This window comes from Stigmatopora nigra, chromosome 18, assembly GCF_051989575.1.
Source record: "Stigmatopora nigra isolate UIUO_SnigA chromosome 18, RoL_Snig_1.1, whole genome shotgun sequence".
Lineage (NCBI taxonomy): Eukaryota > Metazoa > Chordata > Actinopteri > Syngnathiformes > Syngnathidae > Stigmatopora > Stigmatopora nigra.
This window is the reverse complement of record NC_135525.1, coordinates 173,098-185,886: the sequence shown is the minus strand read 5'-3', so window position 1 is coordinate 185,886 and position 12,789 is coordinate 173,098. Positions and strand designations below refer to the sequence as shown.

General features: G+C 42.2%; 1 protein-coding gene across 8 annotated transcripts in view; it reads left to right on the top strand.

The window, feature by feature from the left end:
• LOC144211394 (carbonic anhydrase-related protein 10) overlaps positions 1 to 12,789 on the top strand; it is a 50,476-nt gene that overhangs the window by 17,567 nt on the left and 20,120 nt on the right. For 7 of the 8 annotated variants that reach the window (XM_077738592.1, XM_077738597.1, XM_077738594.1 and 4 more), the window contains 3 exons: positions 6,097 to 6,282; positions 9,944 to 10,039; positions 11,233 to 11,305. In XM_077738592.1, coding sequence (XP_077594718.1) covers positions 6,097 to 6,282; positions 9,944 to 10,039; positions 11,233 to 11,305 — 355 coding nt within the window. The remainder of the gene's footprint in view (positions 1 to 6,096; positions 6,283 to 9,943; positions 10,040 to 11,232; positions 11,306 to 12,789) is intronic. The other variant, XM_077738593.1, reaches the window with a different exon arrangement.

Here is a 12,789-nt window from a genome sequence, read left to right as displayed (position 1 = left end):
TGTTTTACAACCCCGGGAGTTCTGGCATGTTATCGTAATTACTGCGTAAATACCTCCTTCCGCCGATGCGGCAGTCGCTCGCGAGCTGCTTCACGCTACTGTGTCCCGGCTGCAGTCGTCACACCTTCAGTCTCTCCATCTTATCTCTGGTGATTTTAACCATGCTCCTTGACTTCGACTCTCCCCACTTTCACTCAGTATGTGAAGTGTCACACCAGGGAACGAAAAACTCTGGACCTGCTGTATGCCAACACAAAGGAGGCATACAGCTCAGTCCCCCTGCCCCCGCTCAGACCACAACTTGGTTCCATCTGATCCCCACCTACATCCTTATGGTGAGGAAAATAAAACCTACCACAAGGATATGACAAAGATTGACCGAGGAGACCAGCATGGTACTGAGGGACTGTTTTGAGACCACTGACTGGGAAGTGGCGTGCAATTCACATGGGAAAGACATTGTCAGCTTGACCCACTGGGTCGCCGGCCGTTTGGTCGGCGGACGTTTGGTCGCCCGGACTTTTGGTCGCCCGGACGTTTGGTCGCCGGACGTTTGGTCCGCGGTCTTTTGGTTGCCAGTCAAATGGTAAGTACTGTTGAAAACAAGAGTTTAATATCTAAATATCTTCTGTTGATTCATGAGAGAGAGGTTAATATCCAAGTACTGTTTAATATCTAAATATTGTTGATACCAGCTCTCAAAATGATATTCACAAGAGTTTAATATCTAAATATATACTACTACTACTACTTTAAATGGTCATTTTTAGCATACAAATAAAAGTCTTGGTATACTTTTAGCCCGGAACTTTGACTTTAAAACAAAGCCAATAAGTAAAATGTACTTATTAAAAAGAAGACAAAACTAATTCAAAGATGGTGTTTTTATTGAAGAAGTAAATGCTGATTCACGAGTGTGATATCTAAACATCTACTGTTGAAACTATTCATGAGAGAGTTTAATAGCTAAATATCCAATATGAAAATATCAAAAAGGGCATTGCAACGCAAGATCTACATCCGGGTTACCTCTCTCTCATGAATCAACAGTAGATATTTAGATATTAAACTCTTGTGAATATAATTTTGAGAGCTGGTTTCAACAGTACTTACAACAGATATTAAAAAGTACTTAGATACAATGTCAACAGTAGATGTTTAGATATTAAGCTCTCTCTGTCATGAATCAACAGTAGATATTTAGATATTAAACTTGTTGATAACTGTTTTCAACAGTACGTCTGGCGACCAAACGTCTGGCGACCAAACGTCTGGCGACCAAACGTCTGGCGACCAAACGTCTGGCGACCAAACGTCTGGCGACCAAACGTCTGGCGACCAAACGTCTGGCGACCAAACGTCTGGCGACCAAACGTCTGGCGACCAAAAGTTTGGGCGACCAAAAGTCTGGGCGACCAAAAGTCTGGGCGACCAAAAGTCTGGGCGACCAAAAGTCTGGGCGACCAAAAGTCTGGGCGACCAAAAGTCTGGGCGACCAAAAGTCTGGGCGACCAAAAGTTTGGGCGACCAAAAGTCTGGGCGACCAAAAGTCTCGGCGACCGAAAGTCTGGGCGACCGAAAGTCTGGGCGACCGAAAGTCTGGGCGACCGAAAGTCTGGGCGACCGAAAGTCGGGCGACCGAACGTCCGCCGACCGAACGTCCGCCGACCGAACGTCCGCCGACCCAGTGGGTCAAGCTGTCAATGTCTTTCCCATGTGAATTGCAAGAAGAGGGCTTTTAGGTCTGGGGAGAAAGAGAGTCTCAAAATGGTCCAGAAGGAGCTGGAGAGAGAGAGATAATGAAGGAAAATACCATCTACAGGAGGAAGCTAAAGAACCAACTCCAAAGAGGCAACACCTAAGAGGTCTGGAGGAGCTTGGGGACCATTTTGGGCGATAGAGGCAACGGTGAGAGAGACCCGGAGTCTCGAGACAGGCAGTGGGCTAATGAACGGAATCAGTTCTTTAACAGATTCAGATTTGCCCCACTCCGCTGACCCACCAGACCAGAAGCAACTCTCCCTCCTCTTTATTCTCCTCCTCTTCCTCCCCCTCTTCCACCGGTCTTTGCATTACTGTTGATTAGGGGATAAAACAGCTAGAGAAGATCGAAGTAAGAAAGGCTACCGCCCCAGACGGCCTCAGCTCCAGACTACTGAAAGACTCTGTGGATCAGCTTGGCAAAGTGATTCTGCATATTTTCAACCTCAGCCTCAGTCTGCAGAAGGCCCCCACCTTGTGGAAAACTTCCTGTGTGGTCCCAGTTCCAAAGACTGCAAACCCCAGGGAGCCAAACCACTTCAATCCGGCAGCATTAACCTCTCACCTGATCAGGATATTGGAGAGGATCAGCCTCAATCACCCCAGCCCCGTGATGAATGCAGAGCTGGACACTGCAGTTTTCCTATCGTCCAGGCATTGGTGTGGAAGATGCTACCACCTACCTGATGCACAGGTCTCTTTCACACCTTGAGAACACAGGAAGCACCGTGAGATTTGTTTTTTTTACCTCTCCAGTGCGTTCAACACCATTCAGCCGGTCCTACTGAGAGGCAAACTGGAAGAAGCTGGAGTAAGGAACCACCTAGCTGCATGGATCATAGCCTTCCTCACTGACAGACCACAATATGTGAGACTCTAGGACTGTATGTCAGATGTGGTAGCTTGCTTCACCGAGGCCCCGCAAGGCACAGTGCTCTCCTCACTCTTCTTATTCCTCTACACATCACACCTCAAACATATTACAGACACCTCCAGAAGTTCTCTGACGACACCGCTATTGCTGGACAAGTGATGGACGGGAACGACCTGGGGAGTCATCACAGCCTTTGTTGACTAGTGTAGGCAAAACCACCTCTAAATCAACACCAGTACGACAAAGGAAATGGTCATCGATTTTGAAGGAATCCTCAACAGACCACTCAGGTAAACATCCAGGGTACAGACATTGAAGTCGTGGAGAATTTTAAGTACCTGGGTGTTCACCTCAACAACAAACTAGACTGGTCCACAAACAGATGCTCTGTATCGAAGGGGGCAGAGCCGCCTCTACCTACTGAGGAGGCTACCGTCCTTTGGAGTGTGCAGGACACTGCTGAGAACTTTTTACGTCACTGTGGGGGCATCTCCAGTGTTTTATGCAGTGGTCTGTCGGGGATGCGGGAGAATGGAAAGGGACAGGAACAGGCTGAATAAGCTGGTCAGGAGGGCCATCTCTGTTCTGGGCTGTCCTTTGGACTCTGAGGAGGAAGTGGGAGAGCAGAGTATGCTGACCAGGATGATGTCCATCACGGACAGCACCTCCCACACCCCGCATGAGTCTGTGGAGTCCCTCCAAAGGTCTTTCAGCAATAGACTGCTGCACCCTCATTGCAGGAAGGAGCGCTTCTGCAGATTCTCCCTACCATCAGCTGTCAGGCTCTTTAACAAAAAATGGCGTGTGTGTTAAGACCTACCATATGTATACATCTGTGTAAGTATGTATGAATATATATATTCTCTCCCCCTCTCGCCCCCCTCTCTCCCCCCTCTCGCCCCCCTTCTATCTACCCCCTCTATCTCCCCCCTCTATCCCCCCTCTATCTCCCCCTCCCCCCTCTCTCCCCCTCGCCTCTCTCTCCCCCCTCTCTCCCCCCTCTCTTTCCCTCTCTCTTTCCCCCCCCCTCTTTCCCCGTCTCCCCCCCCCTCTATCTCCCCCCTCCCCCCTTTCTCCCTTTCTCCCTCTCTCTCTCTCTCTCTCTCTCCCTTTGTCCCTCTCTCCCTCTGTCCCCCCCTCTCTCGCCCCCTCTCTCTCCCCCTCTCTTTCTCCCCCTGTTAGTCTGTTAGGTCCATCAATAATTATACTTGAATATAATTATAAAACAATACAGGGGGGCATCTGATTCAATTATATATTTTTAATTAAATTAATCTGATGATCTACTTGCAAGGGAGAATACATTCCGACATCGTCCTCGTCACAAATGATTCTGCCGTGCGGTAATTTCTCCTGCCCATTTAAGGCCAAAAATCAAAACAATTACAAGTTTATTCATTAATCCAATTGCGTAAGCAAAAACAACACGTGTAACAATCATAGCATATCAGGTATTCAATAATAATAATTGAGCGGAACTTAAAAACAAACTCCATTGGAAATTTAACAAACAAGCCTCCATTGGGCAAAACAATTCCAAAATCAAGCGAAAAGACCATCACGATTTACGACAATATGTGAGTAATCACGAAGGTTGTTTGAATAGCAATCGCGCTGCATCAGCATCTTCTTAAGCGTCCTTCCAGGTCTGCATTCTGGGTAAAGGTCCAGTAAAAAGTCCTTGGAACAAGGACTTAGTGACTTGTTACGATCCCGAGTTCTCCTCAGCCAAATTGAATAAGCTCTCATACAAAAATGATTAAATGCACATAATAGTATTACAGAATTAATCCAACACAGTCTATCCATACCATGAAAAACAAAAAAGGGCTCAGTGCTGACTCCTGGTCCAATTCATCACCATGATGTCCGCTGCATCTTTTGGCACAGGGAACATACTGGTCTTTCCTCCTCTCCCACCGAAATAACAGTGGAGCCAAGGGCTACATACACCGTCATATTTGCTTCTTTAGGCTTTTAGGTGACTTATGTTTGACTCATTGTCTGAATTTCTCCCTGCCTTTCTCTCCATCACTGTAAAACGATTCATCTCTACAAAACTGTACAAACTTTTCCTTTAAGATAAACTTCCAAAGCTTATAGCCTTACTTTCTTTCCACCTGGTGTCCTGGACACACAAAACAGAATTTTCTCCTTATCATTGTGTCCATAAGCTCTGTAGTTTTTCCTGTCATCATTGCAACATTCAGAGTAATACTCTCAATTCTAAACTCTTCAATTTCCTCCTTTCTCACTGCTCATGGAATTGTGTTCCTCCTTTTCTTTTGTCCTTGAGCCACACTAACCCAATTTCCAGCAGTGCCCTGTGGGTTAACAATGCTGCTGGCATTCGTTGTGAACCCGGGCCTCGATCTGGTACGGATATTTTGCTTAAAATGATTTGCATAATATGTTTGGAAAGTTTTATGACAGTAAACATTCTTGACGCAATGCCTTGCATCTATTTGGGCTTGCGACCTGCAGAAGGTAGCAAAAATATCAAGAATAAGATAGCTAATGCAAATCACGGCCCTAAGGCTGCCTTTAGCCAGCCGATCGCAGGGTACATGGAGACGGACAACCATGCACACACACCAATACCTAGGGGCAATTTAGAGTGTCCAATCAGCCTACCATGCATGTTTTTTTGGAATGTGGGAGGAAACCAGAGTACCCGGAGGAAACATGATCTGGATTTGAACCCAGGCCCCTAGAGCTGTGAGGCCAACGCGCTATCCACTCGCTCCACCGGGCATTATTATCAAAGTTCAACTATTTAAAACGATCAATATTGCATTAAAACAACTGCAATGGATTAATGTTTGGCAAAGCTGTTCTGCTGTACTGCCAAATCTGAACCATAAACAAGACTGTAATCATTATAGTCTTGTTTATGGTCCAGATTTGGCAATACAAACATATCAGATTAAAAACTTGACTGCATTGTTATAATATAATCAATGCTGTCAATGTTTTACTCAGATGTTTGTTTCAGGGCGATGAGCGAGTGGTTAGAGTGATGGCTGCACAGTTCTGAGTCAAGGGTTCGATCCAAGGTGAGTCCGAATTGTGTGGAGTTGGCATGTTCTCCCCAGACTTGCGTGCATTTTTTTCCGGGTACACCGGTTTACTCCCACATGAACACTAAATTTCCCCTAGGTATGGGTGTGTGTGCATGATTGGTCTCCTTGTGCCCTGACCCGAGTCGGATGAGGTAGCCTACAGCACCCCCCTGCGGCCTAATGAGGATAAAGCGGGCAAAAAATTAAATAGAAGGGATGAGAATGTAAAATATGCCTCGACTTACTAACAAGCTACGAAGGCGCTTTCAGCAACCAGTTGATTTCATGAGTAGTGGTACCACTGTACTAAAGTTAAAATCCAGATTTCACTGTGACATTATTTCTCTGATGTATCTTATCACATGTTTCTTTTGTTTTTCCTCATCATCAATTAATCAGGCAAGGGGGACAATGTATAACACAGGCCGACATGTTTCTGTGCGATTGGACAAGGAGCATCTTGTTAATATCTCTGGTGGGCCGATGATGTATAGTCATCGTCTGGAGGAGATTCGGCTACACTTTGGTAGTGAAGATAATCAGGGGTCCGAACACCTGCTTAATGGACAGGCTTTCTCTGGAGAGGTGAGTGCAAAATGTGTTAATTTTTTACCCTGTCCAGATGCTTGGTGAAGAAAAACAATGAGAAACAAAAACGTATATATGTATATATGTATATATGTATATATGTATATATGTATATATGTATATATGTATATATGTATATATGTATATATGTATATATGTATATATGTATATATGTATATATGTATATATGTATATATGTATATATGTATATATGAACATTTGTACATATGTATATATGGATATATGGATATATGGATATATGGATATATGGATATATAGATATATGTATATATGTATATGATAGGTTCATGAATAATTACCCTTCTGATGTAATTATCAATCACTGCAGGCAGACATCTTATTCAATTATTGACATTTAATAAAATAGATTGCATCATGGATAAGGACCTTAAGGGAAGATACAGCAGAGCAACAAGACTTTCCCCTTGTCTTCAAAGTATCCTCGGACAGTAATTCGCGTAAGGCTTTAAGGCCATAAATCAAAACAATTACAACGTTGTTGATTAATTCAACATGTGTAAGCAATAACAATCAAGGTGTTTTAACAATAACAGAACAGGAAACTAAAACCAACCCTCATTTGGGTTAAAACAATCATGCCTTCATTTGAACTAACAATCATATAACAATTACATAAAGAAGCCCGAAGTGCTTCACGAGGTATGCACACTATTCGAGTGTTATGGAAGTGGCAGATATCCCGAGTCCTTGCTGCCTCCTGATCAACAGCCCTCAGAGCCCGATACTGGGTGAGATCCTTGGATAAGAAGTCCACGTGAGAGTGGACCAGGCGGCTGTTTATGACCTCGAGCCGAACAATAGGAAGAATGACTTAACAAAGAAATGAATTACTACACATATATGTATAATAGTAATACAGAATAAACCCAACATTCCCCCGTTTTTATAATATGTATGTTATTAATCATTTCTTAGTAATCACAAATGTAAATGTCGGGTGACTGCGATTTTATCCTTACTCCCATGGCTGGTCTGAAAAAGAAAGAACATGATCATTTTCGTCCAATTCGTCCTCGCAATTACCGTACTCCTGGACTTCACTGCTTTCCCCGGTACGTTTCATAAACAGAGATATAATTCGTGTAATTTAGAATTTGTAGGAGCAATCGCAGTAGTTATAAGTCGGCTTAGCAAGGAGCGCAAACGGGATAAGACGACACCTACACAATGTCAAGGTAGTAGCAAATATGGCTACAGAAAACACAACAGATATGGCCAAATCCTTACATTTTCCAAAGTTCTTATCCCACCAGTCTATGAAGCGGATAATTCTACTCCAGAATGCTTTTCATATTGCAGTTTTAGGGTCTTCAGGCCACTAATAGCCCTGGTTAGGGACCCACCGGGTGACGTGTTGTTCGGTATGAAGGTGCAACATTGTTCTCCAAACATTGCACACACGCCCCCTTGCTCCGCTAGAAGCATATCTACCGCTATGCGATCCTGGAACGCCATCAGACTGGTAGCTGCCAGTTGCTCCTTTATGGCCACGAATCCCTGTTCAGTATAATTTCCAAGTTTTTGGACATTGTAATGCAGGTAATTTATCCCATCCACATTTTTGTTTGGGGACTCCCATCCTGTACAAAAGTAGCTCCACATAGCGCTTGCCCCTCTTCTTTACACTCCATTAACAGCACCCAATTATCCCCCGTTTTGGAAATCCCTGTTTCAGAAATAAATTTCACAAGTTAATATGTCAGTCCAAGCTTTCCAATCTTGACCAATTTCTGCAACAAGGCTTTTCCCAATCTCCATTTTGGGCTGTTATGTACCACACATATTTCCCACCATAGATCGATCCCTTGTATGGGAACCGGGACGTTGCCGAGTCCAAATATATATTTTCAATCTTGAATGCATGTCTGGAAATTTGATTAAGTAGGTAATATTAATCAAATGTAAATGTTACTCGCTTTACCCTCCCGTAAGAAGGTGTATCCTCAATTGAAACACCTCTGCCTTTCTCTTCAACTGGAGAAAACAACCCTACTGTGGAGAAGAATAGTATCACAATCATCATTAATCTCATTGCCCCAAAAGCAATAATTATTTTCAACAGGACTTTTTGTCTCTGTTTAGGGAGTTTTCCTCTTGAAAGGTTTCAATTTAGACAATCTTCCTACTGTGGGAAAGGTGCATCCGTGTTCCCCTCACAGCTACTTTGATAGCCGTTGACGTGGTTAGCAACACTTGACATGGACCATCCCACTTCGCGTTGCTCCAATAATTATTGTGTGTAAAGCACACGTGCTGTTTTTGCTAACGTACTAGTACTAGTAAGAACGTGCAATTGCCACTGGTAGAGTTGCCATTTCTGTGTCAGATGAAAGACACCGTAACAAAAGCCAGACACAGTTTGAAGAAAAGAGTCATGAATGCAAGTGAAACCATTGAAAAAAAATGAAAAGGCTGGATATTAAACACTAATAATATCACTACTAAGTACACCTGTAGATTTTTGTTGCTTCATAAGATATTTCTTTATGTATCTTAAGCTGATGTTTAACAGTTTGAATTGAGCCATTTATTTGGTCTGACAGAAAAGTTGATTATTTCTTTACAGTAGCCTATGTAATCGATCATCATGACTTTAATTTGTAGCTAGTTGTGGAATTTAAACATATTATTTTGTTTCATACTACTAGTAAACTGTTGATTAAAATAATGATTGTCCTTGTTATGATTTTATAATAATATTCCATCAAAGCTTTAATTCTATGCAACAAATCTGTTTAGACACTAATAATCTCGTGCCTACCAATATTCATTTTTTTGGGAATTTTCCACTGCCTACTATTATTCCGGTGCCTACTATTATTCATTCATTTGCAATTTTCCACTCTCTACTATTATTCCAGTGCCTACTATTATTCGGGTCTTCATAGTAGCGCCATTTTAGAGTGTCCAATGCTTATGGCAGGTGTGATACTGGTGTGTGCACATAGCGAGCATTGATGATGTTGCTCACACTGGCACTCAGTGTGCTCAGGGAGGTTGTCTTCCTGCCCGGACAAACAGAAAATGAGAGGGAACATTGGCGGAATGCCGTTGAAATAGGCGTTTTACTAGATACATAAACTCTAAACTCCAGGTGTTAGAATGGCCAAGTCAAAGTCCAGGCCATGTAGAACGCTAGACCTGATCATAAATTCTGGTTGTGATGTCAAGCAAAATTGCTGAAAAAAAGGGGCATTCCCAAATGCGTTGTTTTCTGAAACGATTTATCCCCTTTGAGTTTCGGGGGTGCTGGACCCTATCCTAGCTGACTCCGGGCCAGAGGCAGGGCACACCCTGAATTGGTTGCCAGCTGATCGTAGGGCACAAGTAGACGGACAACCATGCACACTCACAGCATACAATGTGCAATGTGGGAGGAATCCAGTGTACCCGGAGGAAGCCCACGCAGGCCCAGGGAGAACATAAAAACTCCACACAGGTGGACATGACTTGGATTTGAACAACAAACAAACAAACTGACAGATTTGAGTTCCAAATTCATTTTATACATGTAATATTACATTCCTGCTGAAATTTTCAATTTTTGACTTTGGTCACCATTTCAAAACACTGAGATGAGACATGACGCACCCGATTGCCCTACATTCTTTTTCAGGTTCAGCTGATTCACTACAATCACGAGTTGTATACAAATTATACTGAAGCTGCCAAAAGCCCCAACGGACTAGTCATCGTGGCCATATTCATGAAAGTGAGTTTGCGTGCCCTGTTTAATACATGTAAAATGTCTACAAAGGTACTCTAGAATATTCAAGACTCTGCATCATTTGTATTACTGTGTTTTTCAGAGTCCTTATCATTCCACCTGGTACATGAACGCTGACTCAGAGAGAGAGAGAGAGAGAGAGAGAGAGAGACAGTGAGAGAGAGAGAGAGAGAGAGAGAGAGAGAGAGAGAGAGAGAGAGAGAGAGAGAGAGAGAGAGAGATGGAGTTGAGAGTTGACGATAGGAATTTCGATTGCTAATATGTTGAATGGCAACGCACTCTTTTTTGCAAAACAACAGACTCTGTTGTAGCAAAAAAGAGTGCATTGCCATTCAACAGTTTAGCAATCGAGATTCCTATCGTCCATCATTTTTAATGATTAGTAATCAATGAATACACATCTTGATCATTGTAATTGTGTACTTTTCTACATTATCAGCAAAAAGTGAGAGATTTGTGTAGTCATGAAAGGATTTATATACAAGGGTTTGATTATCAGCACATGATAGAAGTAGTTACGGAGTTTTAATGCAATTATCACAGTGCACTTCGATAAAGGGAGGAAGCTGGATTGAAAGATTTTATGAGGGCCCTTTGATCCAGACAATCTGAAATTAGTTTTAGATGTAACATGGCATTGTATAAGTTAATGCATTTTAATTTAAGAAGAAAAAAATGTTAAGGTTTGAGTATACCAACAATAATGGATAATGCATCAATGTGTTTACTACTGCCCTGTCATGTGAGGAGTCAGCACACGGGATCAACCTTTTTCACTTCACCGTCTTTGCATCCCCCCCTCCATAGCCACTTCCATATCCTCCCTCACTACATCCATATATTTTCTCAACATCCTTCTCCCATTATAGTCCTTATTTTTCTTCTAGGCATGTCCAACCATCAAAGTCTTATTTCTTAGACCTTGTCTTCAAAATGTCTAGCCTTCACTTTCCCTTTTATTGTCCCTAATGCTATCCTACCTGGTCACTCCGAAGACGAACTTCAGTATGTTCAATCTTGTTACGTTCAGGTCCGCCTCTTGTCTTTTCCTCAGGGCAATGCCATAATGTAATTTAATAATGTGTCCGTATCACCCACATTTTTAAGATGCATTCAATTTGCTGGTGAATCACCACCATTTTATAAATTATTTTGTTCTATTTTTGTTTTTAATCCAGATATCGGAATCATCTAACAATTTCCTAAATCGATTGCTGAATAGAGACATTATCACAAGAGTTACATATAAAAGTAAGTGGTTTTTTTTACCTTAATTTTCAACTTTTTATATACTGTATGTTTAACAAACACCCCTTTGAACACATTTGTAAAGACATTTTGGTAAAATAAAATTTAAATTCAGCAGTAATGTCTGATTCTCCAAACAGCTGCAGCCAATCAAGTACTGTCAAAAGTTTACATACACTTGTGAAGAACGCAATGTGTTGGCTATCAAGTTTCCAATTATTTATACAACTCTGATTTTTCTCTCATAGAGTGATTGAAACAGATACTTCTTTGTCACAAAAACATTCATGAAGTTTGGTACTTTTATGACTTTATTATGGGTGAACAGAAAAAGTGATCAAATCTGTTGGGTCAAAAAAATACATATAGCAACACAAATGAGCAATTTTGGTGACATAGAAAGTTGTGTCAGTGAATTGAGCTTTATAGCATGGCCTCTTAACTTCTTGTGAGTGATTTTGAGTGACTACGGCTGGTGATTTCTCTGAGGCCATGTTACGGCTGGCAGCCTGGACACACACAATGTAGGAGGTGTGTGCTTTCTTTGCTTTACAGGTACCTGCAGCTGTGGCTCCACCCCTGTGACAAAGCCCTGCCCAGGCCGACACAGCTGTGACTACTTCCCCAATCATTCCTCCTTCAATTAAGATTCACTTCCTGCCCTTATTTAAACCCTTTTCATTTGTCAGTTCACCCTTGCCCTTGATGCCTTGCTGACTTGCAGGCTTGTGAGTACGTTACTCCCTGTTATATTTTGTATGTTCTGACAAAGTTAATGATTTTGGGTTGCATAGGGGGACTTGAGATAAGTTTAGACACCCCGGGGTATACATATAGTTTGTGCATTTAGACACATAGTTATTTCCCTGTCTAGACTTTATTACATCAGTTTGACAGTGGCCCCCCTCGGTCTTATTTTCTGTATTTTGTGGGTGATCATTTGGACACCTGTCTGGGAGGGGGTTTTACCGTGTTTATTTGAGGGTGCCACTTTAATATCTCGTGCTTCCCCTATGTTATCCCGTAGACCAGTTTTATGGACTTTATTGTAAATAAAATATAACTGAAGGCTACTTGCAGAGTTTGTCTGGACTCATCTTTGACCGAACCTGTCTGCTGTGATAGTTGCGACTCCCTGGTATATCATACCCCAGGGGGAGTCGTAACAGGCCATTTAAAGAGGGGTCATTGGATGCAAACGCCCACAAACGTTACAATGGGAAAGTCAAAGGAGCTCAGCATGGATCGTAAAAAAGCGAATCTTTGACTTGAATAAGTCAGGAAAGTCACTTGGAACCAAGACATTATGTTTTTCACAAGTGTATGTAAACTTTTGACCACAACTGTATTCTTTGACTTGTTCAGTCGATTCAACCTCAAAACCTTCCCTTTCTTTATTTTATGACAACCCATATTGACAGAAAACACAGTATATAGGCCTATTTTCACAACTTCCTAGTCCTATTTAAGTTGAATTTCATCTCCTG